This window comes from Leuciscus leuciscus (assembly GCF_965113295.1).
Source record: "Leuciscus leuciscus genome assembly, chromosome: 4".
Lineage (NCBI taxonomy): Eukaryota > Metazoa > Chordata > Actinopteri > Cypriniformes > Leuciscidae > Leuciscus > Leuciscus leuciscus.
This window is the reverse complement of record NC_138728.1, coordinates 21457935-21482864: the sequence shown is the minus strand read 5'-3', so window position 1 is coordinate 21482864 and position 24930 is coordinate 21457935. Positions and strand designations below refer to the sequence as shown.

Here is a 24930-nt window from a genome sequence, read left to right as displayed (position 1 = left end):
GTGAGCGTGTGTTTATGCGTGTCAGACCTTGGAGAGCGTTCCCGAGCAGGGCGTCCAGCTCGGGGTTGAGCTCGGCTTTCTCCTTGAGCATGTGGAAGAGCAGCTGGTTCTGTGTGGCGCTGTTTATCTCCGTCTGTTTCAAACGGCCCTCCATCACTTTGATCTGAGACTCCTTCTGTGCAGCTTGAAAGCCCTAAGATAAATGGTAAACAACTAAATGTTTCTGGGTGGGAAAGCAATATAAACCTGTAATATGTTAGCACCTGTTTTCTGATTCTATGAAATCAGTCCTGGCCTACATTATTGAATGTTAAGTTGCACTCAGTAATGGGTCATACTATGGATTTAAAATGTGTCCTTACATGTTATGTAAAATCAGAGATTGTCATCCCAATAATAATCATGCTAACTCTGAATTAAGGATACACCCATATAGATATTTTGGCTAATACCAATGTTCAACAATTGTGACATTTTTGAATTTTTTTTTTAGAGAACAGGATGACCCAATGCCAATATTTGTAATACGATTTAAATGTTAGAAAATACGATCTCTGAATAAAATAAACTATATTAATATGCGCTATTATCTGAATTAATATGTAATCAAAATTCACCCAAAAAGTAAAACATAAAAAGTAAACTATCCAGTTGTACCCAAGGCTGTGACTTTATTATATTATATTATATTATATTATATTATATTATATTATATTATATTATATTATATTATATTATATCATGAAGTAAACTTGTTATAGTACTTATTTAAACAAAGTCAAAACATAAAATGTACACTATCCACAAGGCTGGAACTTTATTATATTATATTATATTATATTATATTATATTATATTATATTATATTATACAATTTTAAAAGTCAAAACATAAAATGTACATTATCCAGTAGTATCCAAGGCTGTATATTATACTATATTTTATTATACATTTTATTATCAATAATATTATTTTTTTATATATAACTTTTTTAGTTATATAGTTATAGTTTAGTTATAGTTTTTTTTAACGATAACTTATGCAAATATGTTGAAGTGCTAATAATGACCAGTGATTACAAATATACTAAGCATCTCTGATTTCAAAATGAAAATCTACTGAGCTCCCGTACCTTATTGATGGCCATTGACAGGAAGTGGTCGAGCAGGACACGGGCCTCTGACAGCGTGCACGTGCTGATCACAGCAGAGACGTCCACTGTATCTCCCTCCTCCTAAAGTGTAGAGCGGATAGAAAATGTTTTTAAGCAAATCAATCAAACATTTCTGACCCACAAAACATTTTTCTCATCATAAAAAGGGTCTGCTGCTAGATTATTATTATTTTACTATATGTACTATCAGGGTATGCTACTGTGTGACATCATTTCATGTTTCTCACAAGTACCTTGGCCTCTTCCATCTGCATGATGTTGGCCTGGCAGTCGGCGATGCTGTCGTTGATGTAGTCGATGTTGGCGGTCAGCGACTCCATCTCTTCATTAAGAGAGACGACGGTCCTGTCGGCATCCGTGTCCTCGCTGGCGATCTTGTCCCTCTTTTTCGTCACCTTCTCTCTGCGTTTGGTCAGCTCCTCACGTTGCTGTACACACAGAATGATTGATTTGTCAATTAATCCAATCTTGAATTCGCTTAAAATGAAAATCAACCACAATACTTGAGTTTACAGTTTTTCCTCTAATTTACATTAACCATTTGTCCTAAGTTTTCATTGATAGGTATGAAAAAATGTATAATAAAAGGACTTTTCTCAGTCACCTTAAGTAGGCGGATCATTTCGGTCTCCATGTTGGAGATGGTCATCCTCTGCATGATGATGTCACTAATGTGACGCTCTAGCGACTGCCATTTGGCCCGTGCTGTTCTGGTAAAGTACACTCCTCCTGTTCTCATCTGGTACCTTCTTCAATACAAATATCATAACCACGTCAGTCACTCAAATACTCATGAGCCAACCCATCTGAAATGAAACCTCACATGTTACCTCGTCCCGTTATAAGTCATGGCCCCGGTGGTTTGTGGTCGGGTGGGAGCCGTACGGAGTGAAGACTCCTGCAAAGGCTCTGGTAAACTGATCTTACGGTTAACCTTGCCTGATGCTGGCCGCACTTGGCGTCTCAGGGCAGATATCTGATTCAAAGTAGCAGAAAAAAAACCTCTTACAAATAAAAAATATTCATATTTTTTCTCTAGGTGTTATACTGTGAATGATTAAAGGGTTAGTACACCCCAAAATTAAATTACTATCATCATTTACTCATGCTAATGTCAGTCCAAACTCATAAGACTATGCTAAAACTATCTCTGAGAAGTTGAGTCTCTAAGTCTAAGGCTGTGTGTTCACCAAAGCATTTTTAGCCAGCTGAAAACACCTTTGTGTTGACTTGAGAACGCTTCGGCGGTGCAGCGATTTGTTCAGTAGAGACGCTATATGTGCTATGATACGGAACTGTTACTAGTATCCGATTTCGCGAATAGTTTGTTTCTGAATATAAAAATGTCAACATAGTGTAACAATTCCACTCGTTTTGGATGAAGAGATGTGCTTGTTGCTGTCGTTTGTAATCGTTGTGCAAGCAGAATGTGACGACTGGTCGGTGTGGTATTTGTCCCGCCCCTCCTCCACTGTGATTGGACGGCTGGGTAAACACTGACAGTAGCCGCGTTTCCATTACCCTTCAAATTTCGCGAATTGAAATTGCGAATTAAAAATACGCCTAATGGGAACACGCCAATTTCGCAAAATTCCCATATATCGCAAAAAAGTTTTTACGCTCGCATGAGGTGGTTTTTCAGCCAATTCAAACAAAGAATATTTTGCAAAACTGCAATGGAAACAGTTTTTTTTTGTTTGTTTTTTCGTATTTAGGGGTCATCTGGCATACGTAAAAGTTGATCATTCTTTAAAGGCGGCGCGGTTTGGACAGAAGATGAGACTTATCGTCTTGTTAAACGAATTATGGGAAAACTGGATTCTAAACAACAAAGAAATGCCACAATTTATCAAGACCTTGAAGCAGATAGGAGGGAGAAACACCCAGAAACACCTCATACGTGGCATCCTAAGTATAAGGGACTTTTCCTTGCCATTGATGCTTGGATAACACACCTACGTCTCCTTCGATTAAAAATAATGGCTAGTGCGGTGGCTGCGATATATGTAAACCTACATCCGTTGTCATTATTTTTGGAATGATTTATCGCGCGAGAAAAAATGGAAACACCATTATTTCGCAATAGTTTTTAATCGACATTTAGAAAATATCACAAAAGTTTTGCGCAAATCTTTAATGAAAACACGGCTAGTGATGAGCGCTGCATTTTACCCAAAGTTTAGCATTCTTCAACCCCTGGCGACCGGTAAAAAACGACCAGTGCCTTGTTGCTGACGTTTAAAGATACGACGATTCCATTAAAAACAATTGGAAAAATACACTAGCCCTACAAAAAAAACAAAAAACAAAATGCTTTGGTGGACACAGCCTAAATCCTATGGAAGTAGAATAATGTCAAATGTTTTTTAAATAAAAAGCCTGTTGAATTGCACTACTTGAAAAAAAATAGGCATTGCATTAACCATGCTTGCATTTTAATGCATTGTATTTTTAGTGCTTACATTTTTATGGGCTAAAATTCAACATGGTTGAATATTTAAGCTGTGAATATTTCAATTAAAAACATTTCAAACACCTTTTCATTATTAAAAATTCAATAATCCATATTCACCTTTCATATTTCACTTCCAAAATATTCAAACTGTTTAAAAATACAACCAATAATATTCAACAGGCAATTTTCGGTCCATTTTATTTCGCTTTGCAAATTCGCTTCCACAAATTCAGTAGTTCAAATTCGACAGTAAATTCAAGATTGACGTCCAGGAACTGCAGGAAAAGCAGTAGATTGCCGAGCATACTCTCCATCTGCTGTTAGTCGACCTCACCATCAGATGGTGCAAAAGCGCTTGTTGCTGACGAAGACATTCATTCATAAAATGAAAATGATTATCTGTGTCAGTATATGCGGAAAAGATGATAAACACACAAAAGCTGTGTTTATGTTTCATTCAATAACTTCATTGTTACTTTCCCTGTGTATTCTACATGTCATCAGCTTTCTCTACCATGAACAGGATTATAATCGGTTTCCCTCAATACCTCATACTCAAGGATTTCCCTTCCGTTGATAGTGATATGAAAGACCAATCTTGCACCTTATTAGGGAAGTAGGCTGTAGGCTATTATATAGGCTACAGGCAAGAAGATGGACTCAGAATATGAACTTAACGCGCAAAGTTTCATGCTGAGCGTTTCGTGATATACTGGCATAAAATCAACACACATATATATATATAGTATGCATACGTGTATTGCATTAGCTTAAACTGTCACAGCACTTGCATATTGTCCTCCTATTGTTAGTTTAACTGTAAATCGCTTTGGATAAAAGCGTCTGCTAAATGACTAAATGTAAAAATTGGCTTGATATTGGACATTAGCACATTTAGGGACCGTCTCTAAAGTTGCATTCAACATTGGCATACACGTTTCTAACTTCAATAGCAAACTTAAATTTATTTGAATAAATATTAAAAAGTCCAAAGGGTGCGCAGTATGCCTGACACTAAATGAACACTTTACAGTTGGTTTTATGACTGTAAGTCGTTCTATTCAAATGCTATCGGAGTTAGAAACGTGTATACCAAAGTCGTATACACTTTAGAGACGGTCCCTAAATGTGCGAATGTCCAACATCAAGCCATCTTTATGCCAGTCTATCACTGGGAAACACTCAGCTTTAAGCTTTGCGCGTTATTCTGAGTCCATCTGCTTGCCTGCGAGTTTGGTCTTTTACATCACTGTAGTCCATTAAGCTACGTTAAGCGTTGTATATGTCCAGCAGGGGAATCCTTAAGTATTGAGGGAAACCCTAATAGCCTGCATGCAGCACATCGCCACAATATAAAGTTAAGGCAACTAAACAACCAAGAGAAATATATGTCAACCTCAAAAATTTTAACATTGGATCTGTATATCCGCATCGGGGAATAACATTATAATCTCGTTCACGGTAGAGAAAGATGCATGTAGGCTACACAGGAAAAGTAACCGTGAAGACACTGAATTTAACATAAAACAGCCGTCATAATAATCACAAATACACTTGCATTGCTGTAAATGAGTTTTATGAATGAATGACTTGTTCTAACTGTTGCTGGTCTTCAACACGCGCTTTTGCACCATCTGATGGTGAGGTCGACTAACAGCAGATGGAGAGTATGCTCGGCAATCTACTGCTTTTCCTGCAGTTCCTGGACGTCCACGTTGAATTTACTGTCGAATTTGAACCACTGAATTTGTGGAAGCGAATTTGCTAAGCGAAATAAAATGGACCGAAAATTGCCTGTTGAATATTATTGGTTGTATTTTTAAACAGTTTGGATATTTTGGAAGTGAAATATGAAAGGTGAATATGGATTATTGAATTTTTAATAATGAAAAGGTGTTTGAAATGTTTTTAATTGAAATATTCACAGCTTAAATATTCAACCATGTTGAATTTCAGCCCATAAAAATGTAAGCACTAAAAATACAATGCATTAAAATGCAAGCATGGTTAATGCAATGCCTATTTTTTTTCAAGTAGTGCAATTCAACAGGCTTTTTATTTCAAAAACATTTGACATTATTCTACTTCCATAAAATCCCTTCAACCAGCTACAGCCATCAAACCAGCGCTTTTGTAACAAAAAATTGTAATTCCCAAATAATCCAGGTTCTGTCACCTCCTCTGTCCTCCTGCGTAGAACAAGCTCCTGCTGTCTCTTTTGAGCCTCAAGCTGCCTCAGTTGGTGCTAAACGAGACAAGAAAGAGAAAACAAAAGGAGAGAATGAGCAGGGATTGTATCTGAGAATATCCCATAATTCTCTGGGGCTGTTCAGGGTACAGTGTGTCACCTCCTGTTTGCGCTGGTCTTTCTTAAGCGTGGCGATCTCTCGGTTGCGGCGGGTCTCTGAGACTCTGTTCCTCTCCTGTTGCTCCTTCATCTGTTTCATCAGACCAACCTGAGCGCAACAGAGTCACCATGATAACAACGATTAGACACTACAGTACAGTGATGGTTGCCCGGGTCAGCTTGAACAACCCTTTAGTGTGAGCAATAGTAAAAATACACAAATGTACCTTGGTTTTCTTCATCTCAGTCACTTCCTGCTGTAGTTTCCTTAGCTGTTTCTCGTACTGTGACTGGTTCTTCAGCAGGCGTGCGTGCTCCTTCTGTGCCGACTGCAGTTTCTGCAACTCCTTGTTCATGGAGTTCAGCTTCTTCTCGTATTCTGATTTAATCTTCTTTGCTTTCTCCTCCGTACATGTCTCCACTGAGCCTGCATAGAAATGTGAAATCTCAACTTTCAACAGAAACGTTACGCTTCTACAGTTTCGCTGCAGTGCCACCTACGCTGTGCTAACAGTTTGCTTTAAGAGTGCAGTGTGAAAAAGGTCTATACATTTTTATAATTATTATTATTTGTGCATTTGCATTTTCATTCAAGCTGTTTCCAAAACAAACCAGAAGAGGGCAGTAGAGATAAACTGAAAGACCGAGGTTGCAGGTGCATAATTTCATTTACACTATACCAGTCAAAAATTGGGAATAAATTATTTATTTATCTTTTAAAATCTCTTATGCAAGGTTGCATTTATTTGATGAAAAAATGCAGTAAAACCAGTAATACAGTGAAATATTTTATTACAATTTTAAATAACATTTTCTTTCGTAACGTATTCAAATCTATTCTGTGATGACAGTGTCTTCAGTGTCAAATGATCCTTCAGAAAACATTCAGATATGCGGATTTGGTGCTCAATAATTTCTTATAGTTGTCTAAGTTGAAAACCATTTTTCAGTCTGCTTTACATTTTTACATTACTAAAAAGTTTGGGGTAAATAAGATACAAAAAAATAATACTTTTATTCAGCGAGGATGCATTAAATTGAACAAAACTGACAGTAAAGACATTTATCATGTAAAAGGTTTCAAATAAATACTGTTCTTTTGAACTTACTATTAGTCAAAGAATTCTGAAAAAAAGTAGCATGATTTCCACAAAATACTAAGCAGGATAAACTGTTATTTTAAATAGTAATATTTCATAATATTACTGTTTTTACTGTATTTTTTATCAAATAAATGTAACCTTGGTGAGCACAAGAGGCCTATTTCAAAACTTAAAAACCGAATTGATTCCAAACTTTTGACAGGTAGTCATATTTTTGAAGTGCTCATTACTCTCAGATTAGTATAAATGACTTAGTTATGCTTGCGTATGTGTGTATGAGTGTGTGTTGTACCCATGTTATGCAGTACGCGGTCTCTCTCCAGCTGTGTGTCCCTGATTTTGCTCTGCAGCATCATGAGTTTCTGCTCATACTGTTGTTTTAGTGTGTGCAGACGTCTCTGACTGTTCTCCAGTTCATCGATCAGCCGCTGCTTGATGGCGATCTCACATGTGATGTTGGCCAGATCTGCCTGGAAGTCCTCTGTCAACACACAAAATACACAGAATGGAGGTTGTTTTTTATTCAACAAGAACAAGAGTTGATAAAATAAAATAATTAAAATCCAATTTAAAAATTATGTTTAAAATGAATAGTTTAATAAATATATTTCATAATGTGTATAGCAATCTAGACCGACAGAACATATTATAATAGCTTTAAATATACTGTGTATTATGTCCTAGTGAAAATAAATATACCAAAATGTATTTGAAATGCATTTATTTTATGCTAAGTATACTACAAATACATTTATATATTTATGTACTTAATTTAAATACCCTGCAATTGTACTTTTGGTATACTAAACTGATATACTTAAAGTCAGCTAAACTGGAACAACTAATTTTGTACTTAATGCACTTTAGTTATCCAGAAATAGTGCTGAGGTTCAACTAAAGATACAAATAAGTATATTTGATTGTGCTAAAGTGGAATTATTGCAAGCATACTTTAAGTACACTTTAAATATCTTTTATTTAAAGACTGATATTATTATACAGAGATCATACTATCCTCCTTACTAATAGTGATATTAAACAAATTGTATATCACACACTTAATATTAAATGTGTATTGTGCAATAAAGAAGTACTCCAAATAAAGTTGAATAATAATCAGGAAGTAGTGTCAATATTTGTCAGTGAATATGTTAATCGATTTTTAAATAAATGTATTTTAAATACATTAAAGTATAGTTTTTTCCACTAGGGTGTCCATTATATTATTTTTATTCTTAGATTAGGAGTGCTTAATTCAGAATTTTTTTTTTTTTTTTTTTTGTGCAATTTTCTGCAAGACTTATTATGGAACCTTGTTTTTGCCACGGAATAAAGCAATTTAAAAGATAATTGGGATTTTTTTATCTCACATTTATGACTTTTTCTCAAAATTGCAAGATATAAACTCACAGTTCAGAGAAATAAAGTCACAATTGTGATAAAATAAGTCAAAATTGCGAGATTTAAACTTGCAATCGGCAAAAAAACTAACTCAGTATAGCAATATTTAAACTCGCAGTAGTGTGAAAAAAAATTGGAATTGTGAAAAAAAAAAGAAAAAAAACGTAATTTTTTTTTTTTTTTGGCATAAACAAGCTTCCATAACTTACTTTTTTTTTTTTTTTTTTTGACCCGACCAATACAAATTGAAAGCAGGAATTTTACCTTTTTCCTCCAGCTCAGAGTCAGACTCATCAGAGCTATCCACTTCCATCTCATCCTCCTCTTCCTCACCCTCGGCTTCCTCACCTTCATCATGATCACTCACATCCTACAGAAGTATTGGGATTATTAGAAACAATGTTTTGCCTTGAAGAATCCCAGGGACAAATTTAAATCAGCATATCTTTTGAACACACAAGGGAGAGTTTAACTTACCATTTCTGGCTCTTCATTGGCTCTCTCGGAGGCCTCTTTATCCTGCTCGTTATCTGGCCCCTCCTCCTTTATGACACTGTATGACATCAGAAAAATATCATGAAATGTCAAACTTAATAAAAGGCAAACCCCCTTAGTGCCACCATCTACTTAAAGACCTCATGGATTTGTTGACAATCACATTTACTTTGCAGTGTTAATGTACTGTATCCTATTGAAGGTGAGCATAGCCAAAACTTCGATTTCATGGGGTCTTTAAATCAGTAGATTCCAAGATCTGTTAATAACTGATTAAATCAGTCAGTGTTAGTGAATCATACTTTGCGCTTTATTATTGGCTACTGTTAAACTCTGAAGCGACATCACATTTTGATCAAACATGAATATGAGTTGACTACACATCTTAAAGGGCTCTAGAATAAAACCCAACAGAATTAAAGAGCTTTGTTCCAAACCTTAGTGAGCTACATACCTAGACAGCATTTTAAGGCAACATAGACAGAGTAGGTAGCACAACTATGCTGCATAACTATACTTCAAAGATACCACATTTATACCCAAAATTTAAGGCAGCAATGCATCACTTCAAGGATAAGGCAATTCCAGATCCCACACTGTCATTTCTTTTCAGACAAGACATCTATTTGTGTGTGCTATGTCATTTTATGCTTCATCCATTAGCCTAGCAACATGCTAATGTTAATCTGAGAAAATATCTACTACAATACTTCTGTCACTCAAAGTTGACAAGAATCAATAAGAATAGCTCAATCTGATTACAAATGGACTATTCTATTCTATTTTTGTACTTACCATTGTTGTTTTTTAAGTAACACACTGTTAGCTTAGCAACACGCTAACACCAAACTCTCGAGGAGTGCTATTTGGAGTTGCTGCATGTTTAAGGTCGTTTACTTATGGGGCTCTCTTTCAACTAAGGTAGCTGACTATGTAGACAACAGACAGCAAGGCAGCTCACTAGGTTTTGAAACTGATTATAAACCTTTAAACCATTGACGTTTATCATGTTATATTAGAGAAAAGAAGAGGGAAGAGCAATGGGTCAAGTTTTCCAGGGTGCGGTGACTAAGGTTAGTGGAACAACAGCATTTAATGACATTCTCCAACCTGGCGTTCTCAAGATCTTCATGAGCACCTTCATCCATCTGCTGAAGTCTTCAAGAGTGAAGGGGTGAGGTGAGAGTAAGAGGAACCACAGTGCCAAAGATGATGCAGAGAAGAACACGTGAGGAACAGGAATACTTCCAAATTCATATACTTTGAAGCTTTTTCTTTAGTTTTTTGAATAAAATGATCTGATGTAAAAAACCTCCCCAGTATAGAGTGCAGCAGGCATGACATAATGGGTTCTATTCTAATTTAAACTTCCAGGGAAATATATATATTTTTTTTAATAAAGACAGAAATGGTTGGCTGAAGGAAGCTTAGTGAAAGTGACAGAGCATGGTTTATAGCCCGCTTTTAGCTTTTTTTCTTCTGGCTTCAAATTCAAGCTGTATTAATTTGTGAAAATTATCATGACAAAACTTTTGTTGGTCACAGATCTTATTTTCTGCAATAATCCAAAGGCCAAAAGAAAAATCCTCCTGGATTTTTGTCAAGGGATCCAGGGTGATCCTAACTTCCGTGTTGGCCTACAAAAATACTTCTTCAGCGCGGCACTCAGAATGCAGAATTACTGGTGAAGTACTACATTACCCACAATTCTATAATGAGATCCACCAATCAAAGCAGCTGTTGTTACCAAAGCAATAGAAATGACAAAAATGAGAGGATTTTTCAAACGTTTCCTATTGGGAGCAACTCATCAACAATGAAGATGCCCGTGAGGAAGCATAGAAATTGTACACCATATTTTTGAGGCATACAGCAGACCAGAACAATCCCTGACACACCCTCCTTTGTCAAAGGAGAAAAAGGAAATCCGAGTTTCATGTTCCTCAACTACACGGATAAGCATCAATGTCAGTAGCTTACCTCTTCTTTTTCTTCTTCTCCTTTTTCTTCAGTTTCTGTAGGTCTTTCTTTGCGATTTCAATGATGTCTGCAGCATCTTTTTCAGGTGCAAGGTGGCCGGCGGTAATGGAAGTCGGGCCGGCATAAAATGAGGTGCGGGTGGAGGCGCGGGACAGGTTCTTCCGCAGGTTTTCATTCACAGCTTCACTCTCCAATAGCTTTGCCCTGAAGACCACACAACACACAAACATTACACATACAGAGATGTTTAAGAACTTCTAAGATATGGGCGTACTGTGTTTGCATGTACATTACCTGAGCTCCTCAATCTCTTTGATGTAATTGTGGATCATGTTTCCGATCTCTTCACTTCCTTCACCTGCAAAAAAGTTTGGGTAATTAAATTGTTTTAGCCAAGTAATGAAATTTTTGTTGGTTATGTAAAACCAGCACAGGGAAATAATCAACATTGTGTAGATGAATCACATTTTTTTTCTTTTTCACACAAAAAAAAGGTCAGTAAAAGGAAGTGCTTAATCTCCATAATAAAAGTTGTCCACTTCAGAATATCAAACTAAATATTACATGAAGTTTTAGTTTTTTGAGTATTCAACCCTGATACCAACCCGGTTTACAACCCTGATTCCAAAATGAGTCTGATTACAATTAAATCCAAATTATATGTATTTGTCATTTTCTGGTGGTAAACATTAAACAAACAGAATAATTTATTGTATTTAAACAAAATTAAACAACATAATGGGTAACAGCTGCTGTCTGTAACTACCTGCTGAATTATAGTTATTGATTATATTTCTCAATATTAAAAATATACATTAAATAATTTTTCTTAAAACAATTTGGATACCACTGCAGTGGTTGAACATGACAAATGTAGTCAGTATTGTGAAAAAAAGCAATATTATTAACTTCCCACCATGCTCCAGAAAGAGTCCAAATAATGTTACACTGGTAATAATTGAAGGTTTCAAATGAAACATTAGTTAACTACATTAGTTAACATGAACTAACAATGAGCAATACTTTACTATTTATTTACTAATACTATTTTTAAGACCAAAAGATGTACTGTATCTGTTAACATTAGTTAATGCAGTGTGAACTATAACATTAAGTTGAATTAACTAACATTAAGAAAGGTTAATAAATCCATTACAAACATTGTTAGTTCATGTTAGTTAAGTAATGTTAACAAACGAGATTGTAAAGTGTTTCATACTACGTTGAGGGGGCATTTAATGTGTATGAAATGAGCTACATTTCTCTTTCTATGTATTATTAATGCTAAGAATTATTATTACTAGATTATCTAAAAGATCTGATATTTAATTTATGTCTTTGTGGCCCTGTTTACACCTGGTATTAAGATGCATTTTAGTTGATCGTATCACAAGTGGACGGCGCTAAATACAGGTGTAAACGGGGTCTAAAACGTTTTGAGCTTGTCCACTTTCGACCACTTCAAGAGGTAGTAGAAAACACATTTTGATTGCTTTCATAATGGTAAACGCTCATGTGGTCGAATGTGTTCAAACAGCCACAAAAGACCAACTACTCTCCTCCTACTGACCTGATGTGTAAACATTACAGGAAGCGCGCTAGCCAGATGGGATTTAAACTTGGTCGGCTGAAGATCCCAGTTTGGTTTGAGGATGAAAAACATACCAAGCACAATGTTCTCTCACCATTCCTGATTTCTAACAGCGTTCAGTGTGGTCTTGCGGCTATCAGTGCAGAAACGAAAGAATGCTCTCCGTGTTTTTTCCTCTGACCGCGTTCACATGTAAATTGCGAGAGCTTATTTCATCCATTAGATTGAAAGGTCTGAAAAAACATTTACCCGGCCATAGACCCTCCCCTCGAAGAAATCATGACAGAAGTGGTTGAAAGTGGACAAAAGTGGATTAAAACGCCAGGTGTAAACGGGTTTGTGTCTCCCTCATCTACATGTGATCCGATCGACCAAAACGCATCTTAATAGCAGGTGTAAACGGGGCCTGCGAGTACCTGCTCTGGCGAGGGTCTGGTTGGCCTGGTCGCTCAGTAGCTGAGTGAGTCTGGCTCTCTGGGCGTCGATGGTTTCCTGCATTGCCTTCACTCGTACACGCAGGTTATTGTTTTCTGTCTGCAGCATGGAGTTCTCATGCACCATGTCATTGATGCTTTCCAGTCCATCCTCGCCAACCATACGCTTGCCCTGTTTCAAAAATACATACAATTTAACATGTTATTGTTATTTAAAATTTGTAATACGTAGTTTAATTAAAATTATTAAAAATAATAATTCTACTCATTTAAATTAGGAACACTAAGTTCCAATATAATATAATATAATATTCACATAACATATTATAGTGAAATTCTGATACAAACTTGAAATAAATCTGGACTACAAACCGTCTTGTACTCCATGAGCTCGATCTGCAGGCGGGCGATCTCTGTTCTCAGAGCGCTGATCTGTTGACTGGCCCGGTCCTGGTTCACCATCACTTTGTTCTTGATGTTGCGAGCGCGGTTGGCATATTTCAGCGTGTTCAGGGTCTCCATGAAGTCTCTGTCTGACGGGCTGATGCAGGCGATCATCGTCGTCTGACTGGAGGTCACAAGGGAGAAGCAACATATGAATAAAACTGCAGAAATACCTGGACTAGGGCTTAATAAAATGTCAAAAAAATTGTTTTTACCTGTTTCCTCCCAGGGAATCTTGAAGCAGGCGAGTGAGTTTGGAGTCTCGGTAAGGCACATGTGTGGAGCGTTTGCTCCTGTCACCCAGAGCGCTGATCACATTGCCCAGAGCTAACTTCACCACCACAAAACAAAGCCAAAATTATTAGTTATCAGAGGCGATACCAGCCAAATGACTCACATTAAAAGAATCGTTCATTCAGAAATAAATATAGTAATTTTACTCGCGATCATATTGTTTCAAACCTGCATGCTGTTATTATTTTGTTTTATGGAAACACAAAAGTACAATTGCTACATGGCTCTTTCTTTTCAATGGCACATGACACATCAAGCTCCAGAAAACATAAATGTTTCAAAAATACACTATAAATTCTGATTCATAGAATAGGAGCTTGATAAACTTTCGGCAAGACCTGCATGAAGATTCTAATACATTTGTGTGAAATATAAGCGATAAGGCTTAGTCCGATTATTAAATCGCAAAGGCACTTCAAAATAAAAGTTGATGGTTGAGGATGATTTAACATTTAAAAATGAAGAAGTGAAGACATTATTATAATATTTTTCTTAAATGCTCATTAATTTTACGGTAAAATATAATGAAAGTAATATTTTTATGTTTTTATGATTATTATTATAATAAACATTTTATAATATTATATCACAATCACATTTTTAATCAGAAAAATCACAATTCGATTCATGCCTCAATTCATGCAGCCCTACTTCAGGTTTCATACAACAGCAGGGTAAGTAAATAAGATGATTTCTTTTCATAAATCATTCTTTTAATGGCATGTTTGTTCTCTGAAAGCCACCAGGTGGCAGTCGTACTAGCAGCAGGGGGATTTGAATGGATGTAATGTGGAATATCAAGCTTCCCACGTGTCTTTATTGCCACATTCTAGCTCTCTTCATTTTACTAATACTGTATACCAGTTCAGTTCCCAGAGATCCTGTAAACATGCTTAAATAATTATACTTTATAATTATTCAATACCCAAATATTACTTAATTTGATCCTTTAATATTGTTTTGTAGCAAAACACAAAGGTTATTAAGCGATTTTATCATACTGAAATCATGTTAACACGCATATTGTTTAGGTATTGTAGCAATACTTTGAGAAACTGTGAGTATTTTATTGTTTATGCCACTTTAACTTCTGTTCTTACCAGTCCACAGTTGATAGAGATGCCCTCTTTGGCCCGGTCCCCTGTGGCCCCTGTTCTCTTCAGTCGCTCAGAGCCGGCTAAATCCACAAAGTGAAACTTAGCCGTTAGCGTCTCAAACTCATTCATCTCTGTGGAGCCATTCACCAGTCTGTTATCGCTCTCTGCGTCCTGGAAAAGCGACATAAATGAAAAACGGAATGATGTACTGTACAGTTTGAGTATATTATTATAGCTTTTAACAGAGTTAAACTAGGTTTGCATCATTGAAATGAATATGACTAAGTGAAATATCTGAATAGCACAAGAAACACTGTTTCTCACTGAAAACAGCTGAGAGAAAGTTTTCCAGCAGTGGGAGATTTGACAACCTACATTGTCTGAGGCACAGACGCGAACTTGGCACAGGTGGATGGTGAAGATGGCATGGGAGCGTGAGCTCTGGACATTCATCTGAGTGCTGGCGGTGGTGCGGGACAGAGCGCCCAATTTGAGACACTGCAGCATCTGAAAGAGACAGGTAATCGACACTGAGATAACTCAGCTATTGTGAGTGCGATTGATAATGCAGAAACAATGTAGCATAACATTCATTGATGAACCAATACATTTAAAATACCTGATCAACTTTTTAAAATAAAAATGTATTTTTATTTTTATAGAAATAATAATATAATTGACTATACTACTATATAAATAATATAACTGTTTTCATATTGTAATTAAAAAAAGACAAGCTTTATTTTATATTAATTAAAAAAAAATATGATCATAGATTTCTAATAGTTTTTTTTTCTCCAAAAAGACTAACTTGAAAACAATGTATTTTTGTTTTATTAAAAAAACAGATTTTTAAAAAAAACTTAATTTCAAAATAAAAAAGTTGTATTTTTATAAAATGTAAATAAAAATAAATTGACTATTAAAACAAAACTAAAGATGGTTTTGTATAAAAAAATACTACTAATAAACAGACATTTAATTTTATTTACAAATCTGAAAAAAAAAAAACTTTTAAATTTGTTTTAAAATGAACATATAAATAAAGATACAAAATAAAAATGCATAAAAAGTATAACTAGAAAGTAAAGTTCATTGGGACAAACCTTTATGCTGGCTTGACAAAGCCTTGTCTGAAAGTTTTATAAGCTTCCTAACATGATTTATTATGTTGTTTGCATGTCTTAATACGTGTCTAGCATTATTTTATATTTTGCTAACATGTTTTAATACATTGCTAGCATGAATTATCATGTTACTAGCTTGTCTTACCAAAACACTAACATGTAAATAAATGCTAGCATGTCTTAACACATTGCTAGCATGTTTTAACATGTTCCAAGCAAGAATTAGCATGTTGCTAACATGATTTAGCACAATGCTAGCAAGTCTATGGTCAAAGCTAGTTTTTTAGACGTTGCTAGTAATAGATACTTGGTGGATGAAGCTTAAATACTCAATTAGGGTTATTGTATGAAAGTTTTGACCCCCTCAATGAAAGTCTATGGGACTTTTCCGTAGTTTTGATGGTCAGTATAAGGTCAGTTTAAAATCGCAAGTCGTATCAGTTAGAAAACATATAGCAACCCAAATGTCCTCATACAGTCTGAAGATCTGACCTGAGTTTGGTGGTTGTAGCTTTAAAGCACTAGGAGGAGATACTATTTAAATTTAGTCTAAGAAGAAGAAGCTTAAATAGAAGATCATTTGTCAAGCCAACATAATGATAATAAATAAAGACAGCAGTTTATTTTGAAGGGAAAAACTTGTGAGCTTTTAAAATCAATTTGAGCAAGTGCAGAAAGTCTCAAGACATGTCTGCAAACCCTAGTAGAAAGCCAACCTCTGCTTCTGAGCTAACGGTTCGTGTTGTGACTCCCACTGTGTAAATTCCTCCATTGGCATCTTCATGGATCTTAATGTGGGATTTCTGCTTGCGGGCCTCGGCATCTCGAGTTGAATCAAACAGGTCCAGCACCTCCTCATTGTACAACTATGAAACAAAACACTCAACCTTAGACAGCTATAAACATGCAGGAGTGGTTAGGTAATTAATTAGCCAAGTTCAGACATGCATGCTAAAATCTCTAACGCCTGCCAATGGTACGACAGGCGTGTTATTTGTGGTGCGCTGTCAACACCACCCTTTGCATGCCGACATGATGGCAGCTCCGCTACACCTATCAGAGTATAATTTTAAACCTCAGTGCTGATATGGAGAGATAACTCAACATCTTGACTTCCATTAACACCAGAAATAACACGTCTGTCAGTCGTAAGATTGCTGTTTTCCAGAGCTTAGATGAAACTAGACCACAAGAGAACAGTGGAGGTTGTTATTCACCTCTAAGAACTGGGCGTTGATCTTAAACTCGGGTACGGGTCGCCCTTGTTCTGTGGCGGCCTGTCTGCGCTCCTCGATACCCCTGAAGAGGTGGCCGACCGCCCGTGGTATAATTCCCAACTCCTCATCAGTCACGATGTTCACGTCAAAGCCCGTGCCCATGGTGTACGTCTTTCCCGAACCAGTCTGAAAAGATTCATGAGGAGGTTAGATAACACAAGACCAATCAAACAGAAGATATTATCAACTTTTGGTGTATTTTGAAGTTTCTCCTTATGCATTAAGGAATATTTCAGATCATTTTTAACTAAAACCATGGAGCATCAACTGCGATATACATGCAATTACCATATACATGCTTTCAACTACCCCCCAAAAAATAATAAACTTCCCTCAGTTTGTACAAATCAACAAGAAAGCTTGTATAAAAAAAAAAAAATTAAATTACAAGAGTTGACAAATATATATACTACAAAAGTAATTGACTCAGTAATTCCTCAGTTTGTCGAAACATACAACATTTATTTTACAGTAATGCAGTTACAATGGAAGTCAATGGGGCAAGAGTTACGGAGGGGTTAAACAGAAAAATGTGAGGCTTGTATTTTTTTTTTTTTTTACACATATTGACTAAAATATATCAATCACAAAAAATTATTTTGACTTGTTTCTCAGTTTGTATAAACATAACAAAAATAAATAAATAAAGTGGAAAGAGTTACGATGGGTTTAAACAATAATAGTAGAGTGAAACAAGTTAGGGCATCAACTGTTGAGACATGTTCAATTTTATGCAAATGAGAGTTGAAAATCATTCATTACATCTGTCATATTTCAAAATCTGCCAATAGTGCTAGCCTAGAGCTTCTTCTGGAATTAAAGCTTAAATCACATTGTTATTGTTACATTTTATCCAGCCCAATATAGAAATATTGGCTCAACCAATGGCATGCGTTGGAGGTGGGACTATCTGTTTAACCAACCAATGGCAGATTGTAAAACTGTTTTCAGTAATTCAGATATGGTAATGGGCGTTTTGTTTCCTACACACGCTGTAAGCGGTAGACCAATCACAACAGACTGGGCCATCTGACCAATCAGAGCAGAGTAGACCAACCACAACCGACTGGGACATCTGACCAATCCGAGCAGAGTAGGTTTGTGGAAAGGAGGGGTTTAGAGAGACTGAATCTTCTCAGGAACCGTTTTCAGACTTTGAAAAATTAGGTGATGTGCAATGTATATTAAGAAAATATTAAAGTGTATTGTATGAGAGCCTTAGGAATCTTAGTCTTAGGAACCTTTCAATAATAGGGGCACTTTAAAAAGAAGGCACAGGAAAAAAAAAAGTTGGACAACATGGTCTTGTGGAAAACCTGCATGTGCTGTTGATATGTGTGGTAAAAGCAGAGACATTTTCTTTTAGCAGGGGCAACAGAGGGAGAAAGCCCAGACAAAAGAAGTTTGGGGTCTCTGTTGCCATAGACACATAGAAGAATGACACACACAGGGCCTGTGCCTCATCACCCACTGAAAGACAAGACCCTCGAACGACAGAGGGAGAATTAACAAAGCCAAAGAAAGACTGACGAAGAGTTAGGGACTCTCATGAGGGAGAGTTTTTTTTTTTTTTTATTCTTATCATGATTGAATGTAAGAACTTGAGATGTAATGCACTCACAAATGCATTTGTATTGACGGAATTAGATCATTTTAGTAATCTATTAGTGTGAAAAAAGAGAAAAGATAGCAGTGTTCTTGTCAGAACATGTCTGTGGTTCAGGCATGTTTTTTTGCTTTGCTTGATGAGTAGCATGCTACACAACTGCTGCATTTGTTTTAATCAGTTTTTTTAATCATTATAACAATGATGTAAAAAAAAAAATGTATGTGACATAAAAAAAAGAAAAGAAAAAAAAAAGAAAATATATAGTGGTTAAAATGCCATCATAATTAAAAGGCAAAATTTGTAAGATTTTTGGATCAAAATATCCAAAAACCACTAGAAAAATGTTATATAATTTGTTGACTTGTCAACATAACTTTCAACACACACAAATGTATTTTTAGTATGATTGTTTTTGCCAAGTAAAAGAGCGCTTAGTTACCCCACAATTTTAATTCGTAAAATAAAGTCACCTGTATGAGTGGTAATTCAGCGTTCGCAGCTGTTTCATTAGAATGAAATAAAATGAAATAAAATAATGAAAATTGTAATTATCAAACGTAACTGTAACAAAGTTCAAGTTCAGGGAAGAAAGAGGTGGACGTTAAACGTAACGAAACGAAAGAGCTAGCGGCAGCAGCCAACTGTGCCATATAAGCCTATGTAAGCTTTATACAACAGTAACGTTAATAAAACTTTAATATATAAGCTCATCCATAAACATGAGTCCCGTCAGATTGCTTTTCATCGGCTGCGGACCTGAAGACGACAACTCCCATGACTCAACGCTCATTCACGGTGTCATCAAGCTACAACCTCTAGCGCTGAAACTTGCATACGTTTAAGTAGTTGCCTAATAAAAACTGAGTTAGCACCAAGCTATTACAAAAATAGTGAACTACACTATTTGAGGGTGCATGTTTTTAAATGAACAATTATCAAATGGTCTATTTTTCCAGTCTGGCACAAATAAACTGAGGGTCTCAATAGAGTACTGCAGGGATGAAATTTTTTGAAGGCAAAACCCAGAAATGAATTAGCATTTCCACCGTCCCAAATCAATGTTTTTTTTTGTTTTGTTTTTTATGGGCTTTTTGTTAAATGCATGAAATAATGTCTGTGGTGAACACAAGATCAACATATTTTCACTTTTATTTCTACAACATAAAATACACCAATAATACCCTCTTGTGATTTTTAAAGCTTTTACTTGTCTTTTAAAAAGTCAGTTGCCAACAAGTGGCTAAATGGGACTACGGTGGACATTATCACGACGAACAGGTAATCTCATCTACTAACTAGCCTTGTGCTTACAATGCAATCATGCTCTTTCAAACTATTCTAACTTAAACTTTCAGTTTTTTTATAATTTTTTTTAAAATAAAGAGTTGTTTGTCGGAAGTGTGTGGTGTGGTTCATTTATAGCCTACACTTAGCTTTTTACCTCTGGCCACTGATTTACACTTTAAAATACTTAAAAACAGTATTCATTTGTGAAGATTATCATGATGAACAAAACATGTAAGAACCATAAATGCTTGTTGGTCAGAGCATACTTTTTGTAATCATCCAAAAACCAATGGAAAAGTCTAAATGTTCCCCTACAAAACAAGAATACGTAACAAGCCGTTGTTTTTTGGACAGGTTCTATTAAACAGTTCAACTGGGCCAATTCACTAAAATGAATCGGACTTCTCAACGGTACTTAAGATAGAGTACTTTAGGAGAGCATGTTTGATTTTTGCCTCAACACACTTGGCTGTAAAGCTGTAACAATCTCATGAGAAAACGAATATTTTATGAGGTGGCGAATTTATACGAATTTGAACGATGCAAAACGTTTTTTTTTGTGAAAAAAGCAAGAATGGAGGACCACCCCAAACCCAACCTCTAAACTTAACTGTAAGCACATCGTACGAAAACATTTGAATTTGTAGGAATTCATACAAATTAGCTACCAATTCACCAAATTGTAACATAAGCGGCTTTCGCACCAGGTAGGAACTTAGTTCTAGGATCTAGCCACCAGGGTGTTTCCCAAAGAACTAATGATTCCCTTAGGAACGTTTTCCTGGTTGCATTCGCACCGCCAGTAGGAACTCTGAAGTGACGTAAACCGCACTTGTTGTTGTGACTTTTATTTTGACGGTGTGGCAGACCTTTATTTTGAAAGTGCTGACAACGCCAGAGCCTGAGCTCACAGTGCTCGCATTCTCCGTGTTCATTAGTTTACGATCTGTCTAATACGTTATTAGACAGAACTGTTATGCATAGAAAGTAGACAGTATATGAAAAGGTATTAGCGTATGCCGTGTGGTTGATGTCCAGTGTTGCTAGCTGAGCAGAAATACATGATCATGTTTGGCTTGGCCCCCTCAAAGTCGCGTTGGATTTCCTCCTCAGCATGAAGGTTGAGAGGCTCATCTATCACTGTTTTCCATGTTCGTAGAGTTAGTTTGTGGAGTAAATATATAGGCTATAATCTGTGTTTATACAGCTTTTTTTTAAATGGCGGGTGCCAGTTCGGTTTCACGTGCGTTCGGCCAATCAGCAAACACTAACGTCACTGGTAGTTCCTATAGTGCTGGTTTAGACCCTACTCTGAAGTAGGAGCTAAGTTAGTTCCTCCAAAAGGAGTTCCTAGAACTAAAATTGTTCCTAGTTCCTGCGGTGCGAACACGCCAAAATCCGGATACTTTCGCCAATAGTTCCAGGAACTATGAAAAGGTTCCTCCGGTGAGAACGCCACTATTGTTATGAACTATCCTAAGTGTATTTTGAAAGTTGCGTGTATAAATATTTAATATATTATAAAAAAATAAAATAAAATAAAAACTTCTGCAAACCTTAGCATTTTCAGTGTGGACTGACTTACTTCACTAGATCAATGGAATATTCAGTTTCTTGTCATTTTACAGTCTTACCTGTCCATAGGCGAAGATAGTGGCATTATATCCTTCAAAACAGCCTTCGATGAGTTTCTCAGTGCAGTTGCTGTAGATGCTCTCCTGCTGCGAGTCCATGTCAAAAACATAGTCAAACGTAAAGGCCTTGTCTTTTCCTAGGATGACCTGGGGCTCCCCAGGGGTCACGAATGTGCAGATGTGACATCCCTCTATCTTCTCCTTTGCCAACTGTGGACGAATCCTGAAAGAAAGATAGAGAGTGTTTGAGTTTAGTCATTTATCAGAATAAATTAGTTTATATTGAAAGATAATCTCTAATAACATATTTAAGTATGTATGTATGTATGTATGTATGTGTATGTATATATATATATATATATATATATATATATATATATATATATATATATATAAATATATATACATATATATATATATATAAAAATATATATACATATATATATATATATATATATATATAAAATATATATATATATAAAAAAACACACATATACATATATATATATATATATATATATTATGTATGTGTGTTTTTTTTATATATATATACATACACACACACACACACACACACACACACACACACACACACACACACACACACACACACACTATAAGCTATTGATCAGATATTCAATATTTATTTATTTATTGTGATATTTGTGTCAAAATTATGATGAATGGAGTCAAAAAAAGGTACAAAAAAAAGTGTGTATATATTTATATATTTTTTTTTTTTAAAGTGAAACATTTGTGCCTCTATTGCTTTAGAAAAAGTCTTCAAGAGTACTGTATTCGTGGAAAGTGGAAACACTCCTAAGTCGGTTTATGAACATAGACTCTCTCTGTTAGTGGAGAGCAAGAGAGGAAGCTATGGCAACACGATAGGTAAACAGTCACACCCTGGGATTCATTTACTCGCGTTTTCTGTTTTCATTATTCAGACCTTTCCTCTAACACAACCTGCTGCTCTGCCTTTAACTTTTTAGCCCTTATTACATTCACTTTTGAAGGGGTTGTAGCATGTAAAAACAGATTTTTCTTGCTTTTTAAAAAATTCCGAGGTCCCCGGACAAGGGTGGAGGGGTAGGTGTGTAACGGATCCGGCAAGTTAGTGGGGTTTTGCAGTTCGTCCCCTCAGTTTGTAACCCGTACTCACAGGTTCTTAAATTGTTCCCTCTGTTTAATAAATCACGCCCATGGATTACTAAACCAAACCCACGAATTTCCAATCCATGCAGAGATTTGTAAACCGTACCTTCAGTTTTTCAATCCGTACCCAAAAATTCACAATCCATGCCCATGCTTTCGCAATCTGTTCCCACAGTTTTGCAAACTGTACTCATGGATTTGTGGCCTGTCCCTCATTTTGAAAATCTGTGCCGACAGATTCAACTATGGCTCACCTATCGGTACTACTGAATTATTATTTCATATTTTTGAATGGATAAAAATAGATTGGTGCATATTCACTGCAAAAAAATGCTTTTCATACTTAGTATTTTTGTCCTGTTTCCAGTCCAATTATCTAAAAATAGTAGTAAAATGCCATAAGATATTTTGTCTTGTTTTCTGAAGAAAAAAAAATCTAAAAACTTAAAAAAACATACAAATATAATCCTGTTTCTGTTTTGTTTTTTTTTGCTTAACCGATTGGCAGATAATTTAGCTTTTTTTAAGCAACAACTCACTTAAATTTTTTTTTTTTTCTCCAGAAAACAAAACAAAATATCTTATGGGACTTTACTCATCTAGTAAATGCATCTTGATTGAAGTTTTTTTGTAGATATTTGGACTGGAAACAAGACAAAGTACTTTGCAGTGTTTTCATTCAGTGGATGAGTGTCTGAGGGAAGCGTTACTCTCCAGTAAAGCTGAGAGCTCTTTAGTGCTGTGATTTACATTGTTCTGTTCAGTGGCTCATTGTTCAGGCTTTGAAAGCCTGTTAATCCAACTCTGGAGATTCTTTGGCCCTGTTTACTCCTGGTATACAAGTAGACGAGGAAGACAGATACCCGTTTACACCTAGTGTTTTAATCTCTCTTTTGTCCACTTTCAACAACTTCTGTCCTGAATTCTTCGAGGGGAGAGTCTATGCAAATGTATGGCTTTTTTCAGATATTTCGATCTAAAGGACGAAGTAATCTCATGCAATTTACATATAAGCGTGACATATTTTGTGGCTGTTCGAACACTTTCGACCACATGAGCGTTTACACAACGAAAGCAATCCGGTCGAATGCGTTTTCGACTACCTCTGGGGGTGTACTCACACTAGCCAGTTTGAACCGTGCCCGAGTGCGTTGTGCGTTTGACCACCAAAGCGCGGTTCGTTTGACTAGTGTGAGTGCTCCGAACCGTGCCCGGGCGCGGCTCGATTAGCCGGCCCTGGCCCGCTTGGAAGAGGTGGGCCAGAGCACGGTTCAGTTGGACTCGGGCGCGGTTCGCATGCAGTGTGAGCGCTAACCGTGCTGGAGCACGGAACAGGACGCGTGACGTCACGGTTTTGCGACGCTCCAAAACCAACATGGCGGGGAAAGGGTCGCTTTGGTCTACGGCAGAGGTGCAATGCTTGTTGGAAATTTGCGCAGATGAGAGCATACAAGAACAGCTGGACAAAACGCATAAAAACTCAGATATATTTAGAAAAATCCGTGAATTTTCGTGCCACAAAGGCGATAGATCTGTTTAACAACAGGTTGTGAGAGGGCTGTGGACCACCGTGGACCAAACGACTCAAAATTATCCACAAAGTAAACAGAGCGATGGACTCCATTGCGTTCAGTGAGAGCGCCGCTCTTCCTGTTTATCCCGAAACCGTCGCACCATAATGACGTAAGCGTGCTCCGGCACGAATTCTGAAACCCTATGTGAGTGCAGGCCAGAGGGGGAGTGGGGAGGGGGGACAATCGTACTCGGGCCCGGTTCATGGCAACCGTGCCTAGTGTGAGTACACCCTGGAAGTAGTTGAAAGCTCATAACGTTTTAGACCCCGTTTACACCTGTATTTAGCGTCGTCCACTTGTGATCCGATCGACCAAATCTTAATACCAGGTGTATACAGGGCCTTTATGTAAAGTTGTAAACCCTAATACATCACACACACACACACAACTTAATCTGAGAAAGTTAACATTGAAATACAGATTTACTTAATTTACATTCATTTCTTACGTACA

General features: G+C 36.4%; 1 protein-coding gene across 3 annotated transcripts in view; it reads right to left on the bottom strand.

Moving 5' to 3' along the window:
* LOC309497156 (kinesin-like protein KIF21A) overlaps nt 1-24930 on the bottom strand; it is a 54151-nt gene that overhangs the window by 13867 nt on the left and 15354 nt on the right. For 2 of the 3 annotated variants that reach the window (XM_082167373.1, XM_082167374.1), the window contains exons 2-23: nt 21749-21971; nt 17159-17344; nt 16658-16807; nt 15190-15321; nt 14818-14985; nt 13639-13754; nt 13352-13547; nt 12962-13151; nt 11249-11312; nt 10955-11158; nt 10085-10132; nt 8957-9032; nt 8744-8849; nt 7371-7559; nt 6203-6402; nt 5977-6084; nt 5805-5873; nt 2004-2149; nt 1778-1922; nt 1407-1601; nt 1132-1233; nt 28-193 (exon numbers count right to left, since the gene is read on the bottom strand). In XM_082167373.1, coding sequence (XP_082023499.1) covers nt 28-193; nt 1132-1233; nt 1407-1601; nt 1778-1922; nt 2004-2149; nt 5805-5873; nt 5977-6084; nt 6203-6402; nt 7371-7559; nt 8744-8849; nt 8957-9032; nt 10085-10132; nt 10955-11158; nt 11249-11312; nt 12962-13151; nt 13352-13547; nt 13639-13754; nt 14818-14985; nt 15190-15321; nt 16658-16807; nt 17159-17344; nt 21749-21971 — 3179 coding nt within the window. The remainder of the gene's footprint in view (nt 1-27; nt 194-1131; nt 1234-1406; nt 1602-1777; nt 1923-2003; nt 2150-5804; nt 5874-5976; nt 6085-6202; nt 6403-7370; nt 7560-8743; nt 8850-8956; nt 9033-10084; nt 10133-10954; nt 11159-11248; nt 11313-12961; nt 13152-13351; nt 13548-13638; nt 13755-14817; nt 14986-15189; nt 15322-16657; nt 16808-17158; nt 17345-21748; nt 21972-24930) is intronic. The other variant, XM_082167375.1, reaches the window with a different exon arrangement.